This window comes from Rhinatrema bivittatum, chromosome 18 (assembly GCF_901001135.1).
Source record: "Rhinatrema bivittatum chromosome 18, aRhiBiv1.1, whole genome shotgun sequence".
Taxonomy (NCBI): domain Eukaryota; kingdom Metazoa; phylum Chordata; class Amphibia; order Gymnophiona; family Rhinatrematidae; genus Rhinatrema; species Rhinatrema bivittatum.
The window spans coordinates 36691862-36710957 of NC_042632.1; the positions used below are offsets into that span (position 1 = coordinate 36691862).

Below are 19096 nucleotides of genomic sequence, written 5' to 3' on the forward strand. Positions count from 1 at the left end.
CCATTTTCGCTTCTCAACACCGACAGCTCCCGGGAAAAGTGCTCCTGCTCCTCTGCTTTCCTTCGCTTCTAGGACGAAAAGGGAAATTCAGAAAAAACAGTTAATAAAGCATAAACATTTTTTATTTTTAAAGTTGCAGTTGCACAGAGATCCTGGGTGCCCTGACCCCCCCTTCACCCGGACTAAACCAAGAAATAGCCTTGCAAAGTGCACGGCACAGGACCCAGGAAGGCAAGCCTGGATCCCAGCCACTCTGGGAGCCAGAGAGGCAGCCATTCCTCATCATCCTCGTGCAACAAGATACTCCCAGGCACCAGCGAATGCCAGCAGGTGCTGCTGACCCACGCCCATGCGGGCCAGCAGCGTTTCATCGGTGCCAGCGCAACCGGGACAAGCCCAGCCCAGCCAAGGGCATGCGGCAGTAAAGATTCCTCCGTATCTGCCGGGGAGGGGGTGTTACCATTGCGCTATAACAAAGTCCGGGCACATTGTCCCGGGTGGGCTTATTTTTCCGCACTTTTCTAGTTTGTGCTTTCCCTCTGTGCTATAAAACTAATGATTAGGTTTATTTTATGATAGATAGATATATATATCCCATGGAAAATGGACTGCCAAAACTCTTGGCTGATTTGTTGACATTTCCAAGGCAGGATGAAAGATTTATACCATCTTCTCTCAACTTGCAACAGAATGTGCTATGAAGCACCTTGGCATTTGTAGGGCTCTTTGAGGGGGGGGGGGGGGGGTGTTACTCAAATGCACTGTTCTGTGGTTGCTGTGTTAGGACTAACAGTCCTCCAAAGCTTAGCATTCTTGCTGTCTCTGGCTGTTTTCTCACTTTCTCTCTTCTTTCATCTTCTCCTGTCATTCAAGTTGTGCGTTTGTGTTCACGTGGTACCTGGTTGTGGGGGGGAAAGAGGGGGGCAGTTATGCGCACTGAGGGAATTGTAGAGTTTATGGGCTGTTTGGGGTTCTTGGTGTAGGACACGAATATAAAGCTGAGCCGCTTTGTCCTAGCCCAGAACGAGAATGGAAGGCCCAATCCTGCAAAGCTGAAGCAGGAGCTGCAGAAACACAACTGGGCCGAAGCTGAGTGGGCCGGGGGGGGGGGGGGGGGGGGGGCGGGCAGTGGGGCTGTCATTCAGAACTTCTTTCAGAAGTGCCCTGAAAAATGCCAGTTTCTCTCTCTCTCTCTCTCTCTCTAGTACTGGGTAATCTTTGTGTTTATCCTGTGATGTTTTAGTTATACTGCCTAATCTCATCACTAAAAAAGTATTTGTGAAAAACGATGCCTGGCCAAAATGCAGCAGTCCAAATAGTATGAATCAGCCCCGCTGCAAGGATCTCTAAGCTGTTTGTTTTAATTTTTGTTATTATTAATAAGAGCTGCCCTTCGTCATTGCAACGGAATGGTCCGAGTTTACGAAACCGTTCCATTGCACATTTCTTTCTTGCATTCCTGCTCCTCTCATGGTGCTGCTTGTTTGTGTGTTGGATTCTTTGCATTGCCTTCAGAGGGTTTGTTTGTTTTTTGCAGTTCAACCAATGAAGATTTAAGCAAACAAACTAAAGCAGCTGTTCCACATTCCCACACCTTGATTCTGAGCATGTTTTGTGAGCGGGCACCTGTTGGTCAGGATTATGGACGGAGACAGTGTCCAACCGTGCTTAATTCAGGACAGTCTCTCTTGACAGCTCCTTGTAGATGACCGGAAGATGTCTACAGCATTCCTGCTCTCCAACCACTATTGCAGAATTGAAATGTTTGCACATGGGGGTGTATGGGGGGGGGAGGGATATTATTCAAAGCAATTTAGCTGTATTAAAACAGATTAACATGCACAGACCTCTCTGTCTGAAGAAAGCCACCCTCTGCCTTCCTAAACGTATCCACAGACACCCACAGTCCTCACACTTTTAGTTAGATTGTGAGGAGGTGCTCTTACATGAGCATGCACAGATGATATTTTCAAAGAAGTATGCACTATTTTACTCTCCTTGGCCACTTGCACAAAATAGCAGGTGCAAAGCCTGAGGATGCTTTCAGCACATGCACATTATGCTAATGATTTTCAAAGACAACCTGCTTGGGTAGTTTGCCTTTGAAAATTATCCAACAATTCAGGTGCTAAAAGTGCCCTTTGCAAGTAGGCAGGCAATTTTAAACTGACTTCCGTGGGGACCTCTGAGATTTCTGCCCACTGTGTCTACAACAGCAAGCTGTGAATCAGAATGGCTATCCTTCCGTGAGTGTAAAGCTAGGAAACAACCAGGATCCGCTTACCTTCCAGTCTGACTTCATGTATGCAGAGCTAATACAGCTTTCAAGATGGATTACCGTAGGTGCACTCATTCAGCCAACGCCCCTCGTTGGCATGTGCACCCAACATGGTAACTACCAGTATTAAGGAGGACTTTTAGATCAGACCACAGGAAAAAAACAGGAGTGTATGCATAGTTCTGTGTAATTCTCATCCTTTAGAGCAGACCTTTTGGCACAGCCTCTAGTGGTTCTGGAGAGTGTTGATCTACAGTATAAGGAAATATTTTGGAGGGAACAGATCACCCTGAGGGACGTATTCTGAGAGAGAGAGGGTAGGGGGACAGATCACAGAGGATTACAAGAACATACCAGGGCAATATCACCTCTTTTTTTTCTGCTGACCATTCCTCTGCCTATGCACCCAAGAATCTTTCTAGCTTTTACTGTCACCTTATCCATCTGTTTAGCCACCTTAAGATAATTAGATACAATCACCGCCCAGATCCCATTCTTCCTTCATGCTTAGAAGAATTTCACCTCTATATTGAACCTCTCTCTTGGATTTTTGCAGCCTAAATGCATCTCTGCATTTTTTAAACCTTAGCTGCCAGAACCTAGTCCATTACTCTAACTTGAATAGACCTCTTCTCGTGTTTTCAAACCTGCCTGGCTGTCTGCCCTGTTGCAGATTTTGGTATCATTGGCAAAAAAGATAAACATTTCTCAATAACCTTTCTGCAGTGTCACTCATAAAAATGTTAAAAAGAATTAGTCCAAGGACCGATCCCTGCGGCACACTGCCAGTAACATTCTTCTCCTCAGAATGAACTCCATTTATCACTTCCCTTTGCCACCTCCCACTCATCCAGTTTCTAACCCAGCCTTTCATTTTTGGGCCCATAGCAAAGTTGCCTATGGAGAATCGTGTCAAAGGTCCTTCCTGAAATCCAAGAACACTACATCTAGTGCTCTAAACCTGATCTAACTCTGTGGTCATCCAATTCATCAGATTTGTTTGACAGGACCTACTTCTGGTCAAACCATGCTGCCTTGGATCTTGTAAATCCATTGCATTCCAGAAACTGCACGATCCTCTGTTTTAGCAGCAATTCCATTGATTTTTTTTTCTCTTTCCTTTATCTTTGGTAAGAAAGTAAAGAGGCTGCTATGATTTTCCAAAGAAGTAACTAAAAAGGTAAGGGAAAAAAGCGAGCATTTATAAACTACAAGAGATCACAGTAAGGGAAAGATAGGAGACAATATCTGGAAAAGCTATGAGAAGCTGAGAAAGCAGTCAGGAATGCAACGATGCAAACAGAAGAAAAGATAATGCCTGGCACCATTTTGGTAGCTTTTTCTGGGCCACCTTGACCTTTTATATATCCATTTAGAGGTAAAGCCTCCGGAACTGGACCCATATTATTGGTGAGGTTTCACTAATGAACTCCTTTTTCCTACTGGTTATACCTTTCTTTATAATTCCCAGCAACTCTCTAGCTCTGGTCACTGCCTTATCACACTATTTCACTGCCTTAAGGGCAGCAGACACAACCACCCAAATGTTGTTCTTCTGCTTAGTGCACATTGGTTTCTCACCCTCCATCGTATGCCATTCCCCAAATGCACAATGCTGTACTTTTTGACATTGAAATTGTCTGAATTGTCAAGGCTGCTCACCCCATAAAAATGTTGCTAGCAGTAATGTTGTTATGGGTTTGAAGTTGCATAATTTTGATCATAAATATTACTATCCTTAAGGCTTGGAGGTAACCTACATAGAACGGCCTTAACAGAAACTTGCTGGGCAGACTGGATGGACCCTTTGGTCTTTTTCTACTGTCATTACTATGTTACTATGTTCTTAGCTGTCAAGCATTTGCCTTTTTCGCAAGCTTTCTTATCACACTTCATTCTGTCTACTCCCTCAGGAGTCTCCACTCGTCTGAACTCCTTAGGTCTGCCACAAAACAAATTTTTCGAGCTCACTCCTTCACAATATCATTCACAAATACTTTGAATGAAACTGGCCCCTGTGGAACTACACTAATCACCTTTCTTCTCTCAGAATGAATATCATATACCTCCAATCTCTGTTCTCCAGGACCATATACGGGCAATCTAATACCTATGGCCATGTGAAAAAATATGCTCCTACCTTGAACGCAACACACAACACTTATTATTTATCATCTATAAGTAGGGTCTGTATGGAAGTAATCCTTAACCTCTGCTGGAACTGACTCTTAATCTCTATCCAATTGTTTAGTAATCTCTACTTTATTAGGCAATAAGGGGTTAAAAAAAGAATGTGTATGTTTAAGCCAATATGATGTCATCCACAGACAGACCTTCAACAAACACAGAATAAGCAACTGTAAATTAGAAATAGAAACTTGTAGATAAACACATGGAAACCCCAAGAAGCCAGACTGCATGCAGTGTAACACCACAGAAATAGAACAAAAAATATATTTCCACCTGTAGTATGCAAAACAAAAAGATATGAGATACACTTTTCCAAAACTAACATAATTCCATTCACTAGACTTTTTTTTTTTTTTTTACCTTTGTTACCTAGATGTTTTATTTTTTTAATCACTTTGGTCATAATCTCTTTTTCTCTGCTTTCCTCTTATTGATCTCCAAATTCCATTTTCAGGGTCTCTGGTTTATTTTGCATTTATAGAAACATAGAAACATAGAAATTTATTTATTTATTTATTTAAAGGCTTTTATATACCGGAGTTCATGCACTAGTGCATACCACTTCGGTTTACACGGAACAAGGAACAGAAAATTACATCAAACAGATTGAACAATTAAACAAATATACAATTACATCCAACAATTGGGTATAAATAACATGGCTAACTTAGTAGGAACTTAGAGTTAGAGGTGAAGGAGAGAAATAGTACCAAGTGGTAATAGAACAATGTTAATAGCTAAATAATAAATATAAATAGTAAATACAAGTTCTTATAATAAATACAGGTGTATTTGACGGCAGAAGAAGACCAAATGGCCCATCCAGTCTGCCCAGCAAGCTTCCCTCATTTTTTCTCTCATACTTATCTGTTTCTCTTAGCTCTTGGTTCTAATTCCCTTCCACCCCCGCCATTAATGTACTCTCTGGTAATGTTTTCCCCTGTCATCTCATTTTTCTCCGCCTCATTTTAAACATACATTTTTCTCCCCATCCAGTTCTCCACATCCCAACTCTGAAATCTCATGGTTCTTCCCAACCTTCCATCTCTCTCTTGTTGCGTTACTCCCTTTATCATCTACAGCTCTCTGGCTCCCTTGTCCTTTCCCTCAACAGCTGCTTTCATTCTTGGTCTTTGAAACTGTCCTCTTCTTCCGAATAGTCTTCCCCTGCCCTCTCCTCCCTTAACACCCTCCCCACCCCGTCCATCCTCCCCACCCCTTTTCTCAATTTGCAAGCTTTCTCACAGACCATTCTTCTGGCAAGCATGGGCCTGCTTGAAGTGGTATCCCATGGGTTCTGAGGACTGTGCTTCCAGGTGGAACCACTGGCCTTCCTGAGGATGGGATGCAGCCTAGATATTGTTGTTTATATATCCTTAGTGTTTTCCTAAATTGTGATTGGCCCAGTAGGGGCCAGCTTATATTAGCTCAGCAGGGACCAACCCCGATTGGCCAGGGCATTTCTACCTCATTTTGGCCTTGGTTTCCTGCTGGATTATTGATCGGTGGTGTGATTACATGTTCCATGGTTGCTCTGCTGCTCCCGGCGGCTTTCACCAGGCTTTGTTTGCTATGTAAATCTGTGCTTTGCTTCTTGGATCTTGTGATTCTTCTTGTACTTATGTGGTTCATGACATCGCCTGCCTTGTGTTTGCCTTGGACTGTTCACCCATAAAATTACAGCAAAGAATAAACTAACCTTGTTCTGTTCTTTATCTTTCTTTGTTTGTAGCAAGCATATGCCAGCAGTGAGCCTTAGGGATGGTTTTCCATGCTGGCTGACGACCATGCCCCTGGCAACTTCCCTCCGCCTTCCAACCTCTCCTCCTCCCCCCTTTACTTTCCATTCTTCTTCCAACCATCCTTCATTTTCCATTCTTGCTCCTCCTCTTTCTACCTCCCTCCCCAGTGGACCAGCAGACAAAAGAGCAGGGCCTGTGGCCCCCACACTTCTAAAAATCCTCTTGCCACCGACTCCTCTCTAGATCAGCTTTTGAACCATTCAGTAAGGAGAGATGCTGGCAACAGGAGGAGACAGAAATGTCAGGCCTCCTGCTGGTCAGCATTGGGAGAGATGGGGAGGTGCAACAGCTGATCTTTGGCACCATGGAGCATCTCAGGAGAAGGTGGGCAGGAGAGGCAAAATGTTTTTCAGCCCCACAGACCATGAGGAAATGGAGCAGTAGCATCTCTTTATCCATGCAGGCTATCCTGAGGAGGGATGGGGCACAGGGGAAACTGCTCTTCTTCAGCACAGGGGAAAAGTATCTCCCCAGACCCATGGGCAGCATCAGTAGTGCTTCCTAGTTGAAGAAAGTCTCCAGATTGGAGAAAAAGTAACTAGAACTAGGTTCCATGGTGATGCCAACATAGCTAGGATCTTTTGAGTTCTGGTCATCCTAAGGTTGGTCTACATTGGCAACAGGGGTTCTCACACTCACTCACACACAGTCTCTCAGATATATTCAGTCTCTCAGATATATTACACACACACACACACACAAACATATACACATATCTCTAATGTTTTGCTGTTGCTGCTGCTCACATGCTCACTCAGAAGGTAATTTTCAAAAGACTTACGTGCCTGAAAGTAACGTACTATCATAGCAATTTTCAAAAGCCATTTACTTGAGAAAAGTGCACTTACGGGAGTAAATCCTATGGACAATTCAATGGCGTATTTTATAGCAATTTTCAAAAGCCCACTTACTCAAGTAAAGTGCATTTACACACGTAAATGCTTTTTAAAATTAGGCCCTCGGCGAGCTGGCATAATCATGTAAAACTCTCGTGCTTGCTACCAGCCCTTTCCAAGCCTGCAGCTGTGAGCATTCCATTATAGTTCCTACCCCTTTTCGGCACCCCTACGATTCTCACCAGGGTGTCAAAAAGGGGTGCCATCCACAGTCAGCTGCCGCTCCTCTCCCAGCTCAGCCCAACCCACTTCATATGGGAGCCCCTTCCTTCCTTCCTGGGACTGTAGATAGTCTCTCAGTTCTCCTGCCCTGGCACTTTCCAACTGGTGGCATCCTATACAGTCTCTCTGGCCCCTGGGCTCTGCCCGCATAGGATTGGTCAACGGAAATGGATGTCATTGAGAACCCAGAGGGAAGTGAGCTGACAAAAGACAGTTTTCTGTTTCTGGACAGTCATGCTCAGGCAGTAAAAAACCCTACTGAGATCTCAGAAATATTAGCCATATTAGCTCCCTGTCATGTTCACATTTCTAAAATGGCTGAAAAAAAGGTCATCAAATCTTGAGACCAAAATTGCTAAAGTGACAGCATTGAGTATCAGGAAGAGAAAGAGGAGAACATTCTTTTTCAATCAACGCACAATTGAGCTCTGGAATTTGTTGTCAGAGGATGTGGTTAGAGCAGTTAGTGTAGCTGGGTTTAAAAAAGGTTTGGATAAGTTCTTGGAGGAGAAGTCCATTAACGGCTATTAATCAAGCTGACTTAGGGAATAGCCACTGCTATTAATTGCGTCAGTAGCGTGGGATCTACTTAGTGTTTTGGGTACTTGCCAGGTACTTGTAACCTGGATTGGCCACTTTTGGAAACAGGATGCTGGGCTTGATGGACCCTCGGTCTGACCCAGTATGGCAACTTGTTGTGTTCTTATGCAGCAGCGCTGGGAGGGAGCACTGGTGCCCCTTAGTGTATGGTGCCTATGGTCAAGACCATATTGCCTGTATGGTAGCTATGACCCTGCTGTTTTCTTATCATTCTCATCCAGTTTACCACCTTGGGGCCCACCGACAGGCTGTTCAGTTTATTTATGAGCCTCCTATGTAAGACAGAAAAAACCACTATTGCTGAAATCAACTACATGACATCCAGTGCACACCCCTTGATCTAATTCTTTGGTCATCCAATCAAAAGATTTGTCAGACATGAACTGAACTGAAAAGACCAAGATGGAGCAAAATCAGAAAGCAAGATTGTTTATCAGGGAAGAGAAGCAGCTGGGGCGCCACACAAGGACTATTAAAATGCAGCGACCCCGAGCCTTAAGCCAACTGAGGTCCAAGTTCGTCAAATACTGACCTCATAGACTCATATGTGAAGCTATTCAGATATCCTCTAACAGGCTGGGGAAGGCAATTTTCAAACCCATTTCTATGGGGAAATGGGTTCGCTGTCTACGCAGGTAAAAAAAAAATGCATGCATCATTCGGCAATACACGCAGTCTTACCCCCATCCTGTGGAGGCTTCGATTGGGGTAGGCAACAACACGCATGGTTTGGGATTTTCAAAACTGAACATCTTGTTTCGGCCAGAAAACGTACCACAGAAAAAGCAGGCCCAAATCTCCACTGAGGAGTTTCTCCTGCCACAACCATCAAAAAATTACTCACTTAGGTTTGCTATGATTACTGGTGGAAACCCTTTAGGAAAAAGTACCCTGCAGTCTGCGTCAAAGTGAGCAGTTTGACCACTTAGTAACCAAACATCTGCATCTGTTGCTGAGCATCAAGTGAATGCCGCGTTCAAAGTAATGGTTTCATCCCATCTTTATAAATTAGCAAACTGAGACTGGATTATTTAAAGCGAATTCGAACGCATTGAGTTCCAAAATTACAGTTACTAGCTAAGGTCGTCAGGAACACAATCCTGGATATTTAATTTTTGCATATAGGGGTCTTTAACTGTAATTTCCTAAGGAATGCCTGCATACAAGATCTTGTACATAATGGAATGGCTGTAAAACAGTAAAGCTGAAAGGCAGCAGTGACACTGTTTTTAAAGGCCCTTCTAAATGTGTGCGCGTCAGTTTCCCTCCTTTTCTTTCAAAAGGAAAAAGACAGGAAGCACCCAGCCAAGACGACTTAACAAAAAATGCTTTGCCTTTCAAGCCCCCTACCCGGTGCAATGTTTAGCAGTGAGGCACAATCATTAACAGGGCTTAGTCCTGACTCAGTCCTGTAGAGCCCTGGCGTGGGGAGGGCAGGGCAGGATTGTCTTCAGGACCCAAGGCATTGTAATACTATTCCCCAAGGAGACGCTTGTCACAAGGTACGGTGTTCCATAATTAAGTCTTTCTTGAAAAAACAGAATAATTTCAAGTGCTAAGGTCTGTCAGTATTTAGAATCTGCAAGCAGGCCCTGAGATGTATAGAGTGGGTTACCAATCTTTGTTGGTACACTCTTCCGGGATTCCCTCACTCCTCTTCCTGAGGTTTAAGGCTCCCTTCAATGGATGATGGGCTCCCCGACTGCCAAGGACTTTTGTAGGTATCTGAATCTCCAATGCTGTTATTTCTCCTCTCTTTCCTGCTTCATTGGACTCTTGGACCTCTCTGGCCAAGCAGCTGGCATTCACTTCTTGCTAAACCTTTGAAGATCTTAGTTCAGCTCCAGAATTTGGATCAGGGTCCTTTTTGCCCCCCATAGAAAGATAAGACTCAGACTTAGAGGTTTACTCCCTCAGAGTGAGGATACTCTCCATCCTACCAATGGAACTATCAGGAACAGTAACTTTTTAATTATGTATCAGAAGTCTGTGTGGCCCTCTATACTGATCAGATAACTCTGGAAGAACAAGAGCAAAAGGAAGATTCTCCCCTTTCCCTAATGCCAGAATCTTGCAAGAAATGAGAAGCTCGCTTCCTCTCCGTCTTCTAAGCTTACTGACCAGAATGTTCTCAAATTTCTCTCTCCAAACCCTGGACTGCTCCAATTTGTCCATTTCTGTGGTGTGAAGACCAGAATTAGCAGCAGTGCATCATGGGTAAATTTCTATGTAGACTTCACATTGCCTTTCCGAGGCTCTTGATGGGTCTTATGAAAAAAATGACCTTTCCCCATTCTGTATCCTTGGGAAATAAATCTTTCTTGCATAAGGTACTAGGAATGTGTCTTTGCTTTTTCTATAAAATGCAAAGCAGGAGAGCAGACATTTGTGTGGTTAGTCACCCTAATTTTATAAAGTTGTTATCTACTCAACATGTCTGCTCTCCTGCTTTGCATTTTATAGAAAAATCAAAGACACATTCCTAGCACCTTATGCAAGAAAAAATTTTTTTCCCCAAGGGTACAGAATGGGGAAAGGTCATTTTTTTCATAAGACCCATCAAGAGCCTCGGAAAGGCAATGTGGAGTCTACATGGAAATCTACCCATGATGCACTGCTGCTAATTCTGGTCTTCATGCCACACTGACACACACACCAAGTGCCTTTCCATTTTTTTATGCCTTATTTTTTACGCTTGGCAAACTGCCTGGCCTTCTCTTTTGATCTTCAGTGTGGCTATGGAGCTGAAGCTATATAACGTTCCCTTGTGTATTGTTGCCTCCAAGGTATGCCTCCCTAAATCGAACGAGAGACAGAGAGGCTGTGGGAGGTGCAGGCCATAACTGGCAAGCACTAGTATCGCTATGGTAGAGAGCTGAACATTCACATGGGGGGAGAAGGGATAAGGTTTTCCAGAGTTTTGACATATCTTAACTTGCTCTACTTTACATTTTTCACACTGTACAACATAACATTAGAATTATTCACCTTGTTAGGCAACGCTCTCTGTGATGTGGTACTTAACAAGCACCCAACTGCTGTGTATGGGCTAAAGAAATGGCTACATTACATTCAGACGGTAAAACAGCTTGCTGGTGTTGCACATGCAGCTATAAAATATGTGGAAAATACAATCTGCTACATGCAATTAAAAACAATGAAGCCAAGAGTGAACGTGTCCTACGCCAAGTCTCCAGCACTACAACCTTACGCCACCACAAGGTAGAAAGCAAGATTATCACCAGTTAATCAGTGATTTGCATTACGATAACACTTTTTTTCTCTCTATCTTTGCTTTATCCTGCAGCAGCTCAAGCCGAGGCACTGTGTGCATGCAGGGCCTACGGAGCCAGCATTACCTATGGGGGCTGTCAACAATCCTCGCAGAAAACACAATCGCTGCTTGGAAGAGCGTGCTACTGCCGTTTCCATGTCTCCTCCCTGCTTTCTAAGAGGAACAGAGTTTCGAGTACAGCAGGAGCCTGTTCCCAATAAGGAGGGACTTTTAAACCTGGAAATATACGACAGAGGCAAAGTGGACGTCCCAGCTTGGAACAGCTTTCAACGGGCAAGGGTGAGGCCGGAAAATGGCGGAGAGCAATCCAAGTGCATGGCTTTGGAGGTAATGAGGGTTTGTGGAGGAACTCCTCAAGAGGCAGATGAGAAGTCACATACAAAAATGGCAGCCAAAAGTTTACACATTACCCTTTTTTTTTTTTTTTTTTTAAATAAATGTCATCTCATGCACTAAATGTTGTGAATAGTTGGGCAGCTGCTCTGTGTTTTTAGTATTCTAATTCTGCAGACATTTTTTTTTTTTTTTACAATGCACAGTTATTGGCATGCAACACAATTTATATTTCCTGAGATTTAAAAAAAATCAGTGCTGTCAGAGATGTCTCTTGTTGCATAAGAGAGTCACCCTATGGGCATGAGAGAGGCATCCTATGTCTCCTGCTACAGAAAACCTGCAATCAGGTTGATTTTTTTTAGATAAAAGCAAATAGCTCTAAACCAAAAGACTCATTGGTATAAAAGAAAGAAATGCATGGGGTGAGAAAGGCTACTCATAATGGTCCGACAGGGTGATTGGGAGCAGACCCCTAAGTGCAGGACTGTTCACCGAGCTGCAGGCCAGGGCTGCGGTGAACGAGCACCTGCTATGGATTTGTGTTTGCTGGCTGGGTGGAAGGGTGGGGACCGCAGGGAGGAGAGGGGGTGGCTGTTTCAGCTCGGTGCGATATTTACCCTGAATCTGAATGGTAGAGAAAACAGGACAGGAAATTATGTGGCTCAGCAAGCAAAGTTAGATGCAAGCACAAACACACACACACACACAGCAAACAAAGTTAGATGCAAGCACAAACACACACACACACACACAGCAAGCAAAGTTAGATGCAAGCACAAACACACACACACACACACACACACAGCAAACAAAGTTAGATGCAAGCACAAACACACACACACATGCTTTGTTTCAGGCTAGACACTTTCATTTTATAGTTATCTACATAGAAAGAGAAAAATGCAGGAAACATTCTTCATCTTTGTTACACTCTGATTATTTTCCAGGATACTACAAAAAAAACCCCCACATAGCATCAGGTCTGAAAGACAGCATTCTTTAGGGGTATAAAATGTAAGGCCTATGCTGCCCTGCCTAGCACCACATACTGCCAACAGGGGTGAGGAAGAAGAAAGTAAAGTAGCATAGTAAATGATGGCAGATAAAAACCAAATAATCCATCCAGTATGCCCAGCAATTTACTTTTGGTAGTAACTGCCGCTCCGTGCAGGTTACCCCCCCATGTTTTTGTAAAGGGTAGTAATTGCTGCTCCGTGCAGGTTACCCCCCATGTTTTTGTAAAGGGTAGTAACTGCCGCTCCGTGCAGGTTACCCCCCATGTTTTGTAAAGGGTAGTAATTGATGTTCTATGTAGGTTATCCCATATTTCTGTAAAGGGCAGTAGCTGCCGCTCCATGCAGGTTACCCCCATGTTTCTGTTAAGGGTAGTAATTGGTGCTCTGTGCAGATTACCCCCATGTTACTGTTAAGGGTAGTAACTGATGTTCTATGTAGGTTATCCCATATTTCTGTAAAGGGTAGTAACTGTTGCACTATGCAGGTTACCCCCATGTGTTCTGTTAAGGGTAGTAACTGCCGTTCCATGCAGGTTGCCCCAATGTTTCCGTTAAGGGTATTAACTGCTACTCCATCCTGGCTACCCCCATGTTACTGTTAAGGCTAGTAACTGCTGCGCTGAGCAGGCTATCCCATGTGTTCTGTTAAGGGTATTAACTGCCGCTCCGTGCAGGTTACCCCCATGTTTCTATTATCAAGTTACAGAAGAAACCCTGAGAAGCATACTATGTATAGAATTCATGCTAGATTACTGACTCAGAAACCTGTAAATTCTTTAATGAGTTTTGGTGACATCTAGACAGACAGAGTGATGAAAATGTCCCCATGCACCTCTGGATTCATTAGTGCACTACTGAACGGGCCTTCCACCTCCTTCAATCTGTTTTTTTGCTGGAGATGCCCATATATTCCGCACAAACTCTGACCATCTTTGCAGGTTTTGGGATCAGTGCCTGCTCGGCCTGCCAACCCAGCATCCTCCCGCAGCAGACTATGACAGGAGATTTTGTCACAATGGCTCGCTGTGTTCTGGGATGCAAAGTGCACATTTCTGACTGATCATTATAATACAGAAACAGAGCAGTGACTTCTCAAGTGAGGCGCGGATGAAGGGGAGCAGACAAGGATTTGGGTGGTCACGGTTTAAAGTTGCGTGGAATGCCAATTTCCAGATGATTTTTTGGGCACAGACGCTCGCCGGCCTGACCTCCCATTTCCCGCCAGTTCCAAACGTTTCCTCGGATACTGCCGGTGTCGAGGGCAAACAAACAGATTTTGCTGCAAACCCAGCAGCCGGAGTGAGGCTTAACAAAGCACGCCCCCCCCCCCCCCCCCCCAAGAACGCAGCCTGCATGCCGAGAAACCCACAAAAGGAATTTGCAACCCCATGTGTTTATCTCAAGTGAAAAAAAAAAAAGGTGCATGCCTCTCATCATCCCCATTTGTACCTTTGCAATGTTTAGAAGAGCGGGTTTCACAAGGGTCACAGAGCTTGTAAAGCGAGAGGGCTTGCCATGCAATGCGCAAACGCTTAGTGCTCTCAAAGCATAACCCAGCGGAGCTTGCAGATGTGCACTGCTATATTTAAACTGCATCTTGAAAGGGGTGCGCACCAGGCGCAAACAATAGTACGTCGGATTTCAATAGACACGCGCGTATCTTTTAAAATCTGGGATCGGCGCGTGCTGCCCTTTCCCTCCGCCTCCCTCCACCTTCCCCTATCTAACCCACCCCCCAGCCCTACCTAAATCCCCCTCCTAACCTTTTTCAAAGTAGTTACGCCTGCCTCTGGGCAGTCGTAACTTGCAAGCGCCGAATGTCTGCTGGTGCGGCTGTGTCGGGGCACTCGGCCACGCCCCCGAGCCAACACCACGCCCCTGGCCACGCCCCCAAACCGCCCCTTTCTGCAAGCCTTGGGACATATGCATGTCCCAGGGCTTGTGCGCACTGCCGAGCCTATGAAAATAGGCTCGGCGTACGCAGGGGCAGATTTCCTCCGGTTACGCGCGTAGCCTTTGAAAATCTGCCCAATATTGTATGTCAACCAGAAAACTCTGCTAAAAGGCAAAAGAACCCCATTTGGAACTCATATGGCTTTAGGCCTACTGTAATGCGTGTTGGCTATAGATTTGCTACTCAAGCCACGAGTAAAGGGAATTTGAGTTACAATATACCAAAACAGTACCAGCTCTCAAATACTAACAACCCTACCTCTGAAAACGCAATGCTGTAAACACCCTAAAACACCAATACACCTCCTATTAGAAAACAGAGCAAGCCTACACAGAAACTACACACTAACTGAATACCTCAAAGTTGATCACACTTGCAGAACGCACGAAATACAGAATAAAGAGAATATAAGGTAGAAATAAAAAATGTGCAGACAAAAAGTGGAAACCATGACACTAGATACTGGATGCAGCGCAACAACTGGAAAACAGAAACACTGGCATTCTTCATAAAGTATCAAACAATAAAATGAAGAAATATAAAACATCAATAACAGTAAAACCAAAATAGTAAAAGGAATATTTCAAAACAGCAGACAAATAGAAAGACATCCAATAATTAAAAAAACTCATTTAAAAAAAAGTTCCAAAAATTGACAAACAGCACATATCAAATATTAACACCCACTGATTAAAACTAACAAGGATATTAATGAACCACTCACTATACCTGGGAACCTTTGATTTCCAGTTGCCCTGAGACTGTTGTGGATTAGCTGATGGGCTGGGGAGCAGGGATTGTTGTGCACAAACTTTCTCCTTTCTCTTGCATATACACACACGTAATTATATACATTCATTCTCTCTCATACACAAACACATGCAGGCTCCTCCTCTCACTCACATACACATTCCCTCATAGAGGCTCCGTCTCTCACACACACATCTTCCCTCTATCTCTCTCTCATACACTGCCTCATACTCATACTCTCTATCACTTGTAAACCTCCCCTTCATACAGACTCCCTCGCTCTGGCACACACACTCTTACACAGGCTTCCTTTCTCACACACACACACTCTTACTCCCTTACATAGGCTCTATCTCATATACACACACACAAACAAAGGCACTCTCACATACACACACCCCCTTCCAATCTCTCTCTGGTTCACAGGCTCTCTTGGTCTCTCCTTCTTCCTTCTGAAGATGTATGGGCTCTGGCCCCAGCTCTTCCTGGCCTATCCTTTCTGTCTTTGGCCATTCCCAGGCCCCCCCCCCCCTCTCTCTCTTCTGCTGCGAGTCTCTTCTCTTCTGTTCTGGACTTCGAGTGGAATGGGCCCACCCAGTCTCTGATCATCTGGGCTGCAAGCAGGATGGGCTCTGCTCGCGCCTGGTGCCGAGTCTCTGATCCTCTCGGCCGGGAGCGGGACGGGCTGTGCTCGCAGCCCCACATGGCTGCTCTTTGCTGCCCTCTAATGGTTGGCGCCCTGGGCGACCGCCTAGTTCACCTATTGGATGTACCAACCCTGAACAGGGACCTGCTCAGACTGTTTACGATGGGGCACATATCCAGGAAGGTAAAGCTTGCCCAAGGTGATTTTTGTTGTTGTTGTCTTTGTTTCTACAGAGCTTCTGATCTGCCCTCCTGAGTCACTGCCATGTCATCAGTCTGCTGATCAGAAATATCAGCCTCCTCCTCTGCCCTCACAAATCTTGCCTCCCTCTCCTTGTACACATTCTTCCGAGGGTTGCAATCTACAGTAGAACTGTGCCCAGCGGCAGATTTAAGCACCCTCCCCGGGCCGCCTTTAGGCATGGGGGATAAAGTAGTTTGGTTGCCGTGTTAGTCCGCTTAAATGCACAGAAATAAAAGTTAACAAATAAAAACGAAAATAAAAAAAATTAAGGTGATACCTTTTTATTGGACTAATTTTCCCGAGCTAATATTCTCTTCTTCAGGCGTGTGGCCTGCCTTCCTCCTGCCCAGCCTCAGACAAGCCAGTTTCAAAAATAGTTTTTAGTGGTGATTGCCTTCTTTGCTTCACCAATGTCTAGATGCTGCTGGGCTCATAATCTTGTGTTTGTTAATAGCAATAGCCAAAGTGAAAGGTTTTGATGTCACAGACATTCATTTAAGATGTAGTGCAGCAGCGGTAGCTTAACTCTATGGATTGGGTGTGAGGTAGCTGGACTGCAAACAACCTGACCTGCATGACTTGTAAACGGCTACCAGCAGCAAAAAATGTGCTGCTCCCTCAGGTTTCTAAAACCGACATCCAATATTTATATAGACTAATGGGGGAGAGACCATCTGCCCTTTGTCAGACTTTTCCAACGTGAGAGAAACCATTTCCCCCTTATTTATAGGGCAGGGGGACCAGATGGCTCATGTTTGCTCTCCAGAGAACGCTGGAGTTTGCTATCGTAGCCCTGTTTTTTGAACTACACGTCAAGAACATTTTGGAATGAGAGTTAAAAATATACGACTGGCCAAAAATAATCCTGTTTTTCATGGCTTCACCTGACGTTAGTTCATTACGACTGCATTTTAAGTGGAGACAAGCAAGAAAGTCATGTTTCTGGTTTGTGATTCTACATCTTGACTCAAACTGAGGTATATGCTTGTGGTTGGGGGGATGTTTGCTATCTGCGATGTAAAATCATGAAAAAATAAAATAAAATCTGCAGAAACAGGGACATCGCTCGGTACCTAACAGATCCAGGGCACAGGTCCATAAGCTCTCCCTCCCCCCACCCCCTCCTGAGATTTTGATAATTAACTCATCGTGATCAACGGCTTCCTCTTTTCCCCAGAATTATCCTGTAACCACACATAATTGGACAACACACTTTTAAATGTTCTATTTTAAATGATCGCTGTTCTGCATTCCCCTGCAGCTGTTCATCAGGGAATCGTGTTCTACGACCTGTGACAGGGAAACCACCCCAGTGCAGGTCCCATAGCTCTCTCCGGAACCACCTCTTGCCTCTGGAGACAGGACACCCCTGCTATAAAACAGGAGGCACCACTTGTTGTGAGGTGCTGGGCATGCATGTCAATGGCGACTCTAGACAGAAGGACCTTGTATGCAACCATGAAAACCCTGACCAGTTTCAACCGATTAGTACAACTAGCACTATAATTATTCAACAGCATCAATCAAGTTCTTTTGGAAGTGAAATTTGGGGTCACATAGGATAGGACTGAATCCCAATATAAACCCTGCACCTCAAGTTCTACAATACCCTCCATAGACAGAAGCTCCTTCATCAAAGAACATAAGAATTGCCAGAACTAGGACACTTCCCCTTACCATTCACTAAAGAAAAATACTATTCAAACACTGTAACAGCAACACCTTTGTAACAATGAAAAATAATTCAGAACCCTGCCATACCATAACACACTAACTGCCAGACTCAAACAGTAGCAATCCTACCCTTGAAAAGGCAACACCAATATTAGGAAAACAGAACAAGTCTGGCTGCTATAGATCTCTACACAGAAACTATATGTTAGCAAAAAATATCACCTTGGTCACATACAGAACACAGACAGACCCCCAGTCCCTCGCCACATACAAAATAAAGAGACCATAAAGTATAAATAGAAATGTGAGACAAAAACTGAACTGGAAACCACCACAAGTTAGAATCTGTATGCAGTGCAACAATGGAACAAAATAAGCATCACCATTCCTCGTTAAACATCAAATACAACCAAGAAATATAAAACATCATCAATAAAAAGAATATATCAAAGTAGCTGTTGAATAGAAATTCCAATAATTAATAATGCATAGTGTATTTAGCTCATGTTTTTTCCATTGTAGTTCGATACAAGTTACAAAAAATTACCAAACATTAATAAAATATTTCAAAACAGCAGACACAACACATTCAATAATTAAACCTAATAAGGATAAAACATTCCTTTCCTCTCCATACCTGGGAACTTTAGATTTCCAGGTGCACAAACTTTCACCTCTTCTATGCACACTCTCTCATATACACAGGCTCTCTCTCTCAAACTCACACAGGCAAATTCTCTCATACACATACACAAGCATACACAGGTACTCTCTCTTCACTCTCTCTCTCTCATACACACACACTTCAGCAAAATTTCCTCTGAATTTACTCATTTCCCTATTCCGCATTCAAATCTTCCCCCAGCCACTTGTTCCTGGTCTGACTTCTCTACTATAGACCCACCTACCATAGCTCGCATCCTTTCAAAATCCAAAGCCTCCAATAGCCCCTTCAATCCTTGCCCTGGACAACTATTAAAGGACATAAATGAACATATTTCATCTGCTTTAGCTCAATTAGTAAACTTATCACTTAACACTGGATTATTTCCAACCATACTAAAACAAACATCGATTCTACTAGTTCCCAAAAAGAAAACCGTGGATCTGCTTGATATTACTAACTCCCGCCCAATAGCCTCTCTTTTCAGCCTAGCAAAGATAGTCGAATCCGTTGTACTTCACCAACTCACT

The 19096-nt window shown here is 44.0% G+C and overlaps 1 protein-coding gene across 1 annotated transcript in view; it reads right to left on the bottom strand.

Moving 5' to 3' along the window:
* CCDC69 (coiled-coil domain containing 69) overlaps window positions 1-19096 on the bottom strand; it is a 49164-nt gene that overhangs the window by 17945 nt on the left and 12123 nt on the right. The window contains exon 3 of the mRNA XM_029583442.1: window positions 2-68. Coding sequence (XP_029439302.1) covers window positions 2-68 — 67 coding nt within the window. The remainder of the gene's footprint in view (window position 1; window positions 69-19096) is intronic.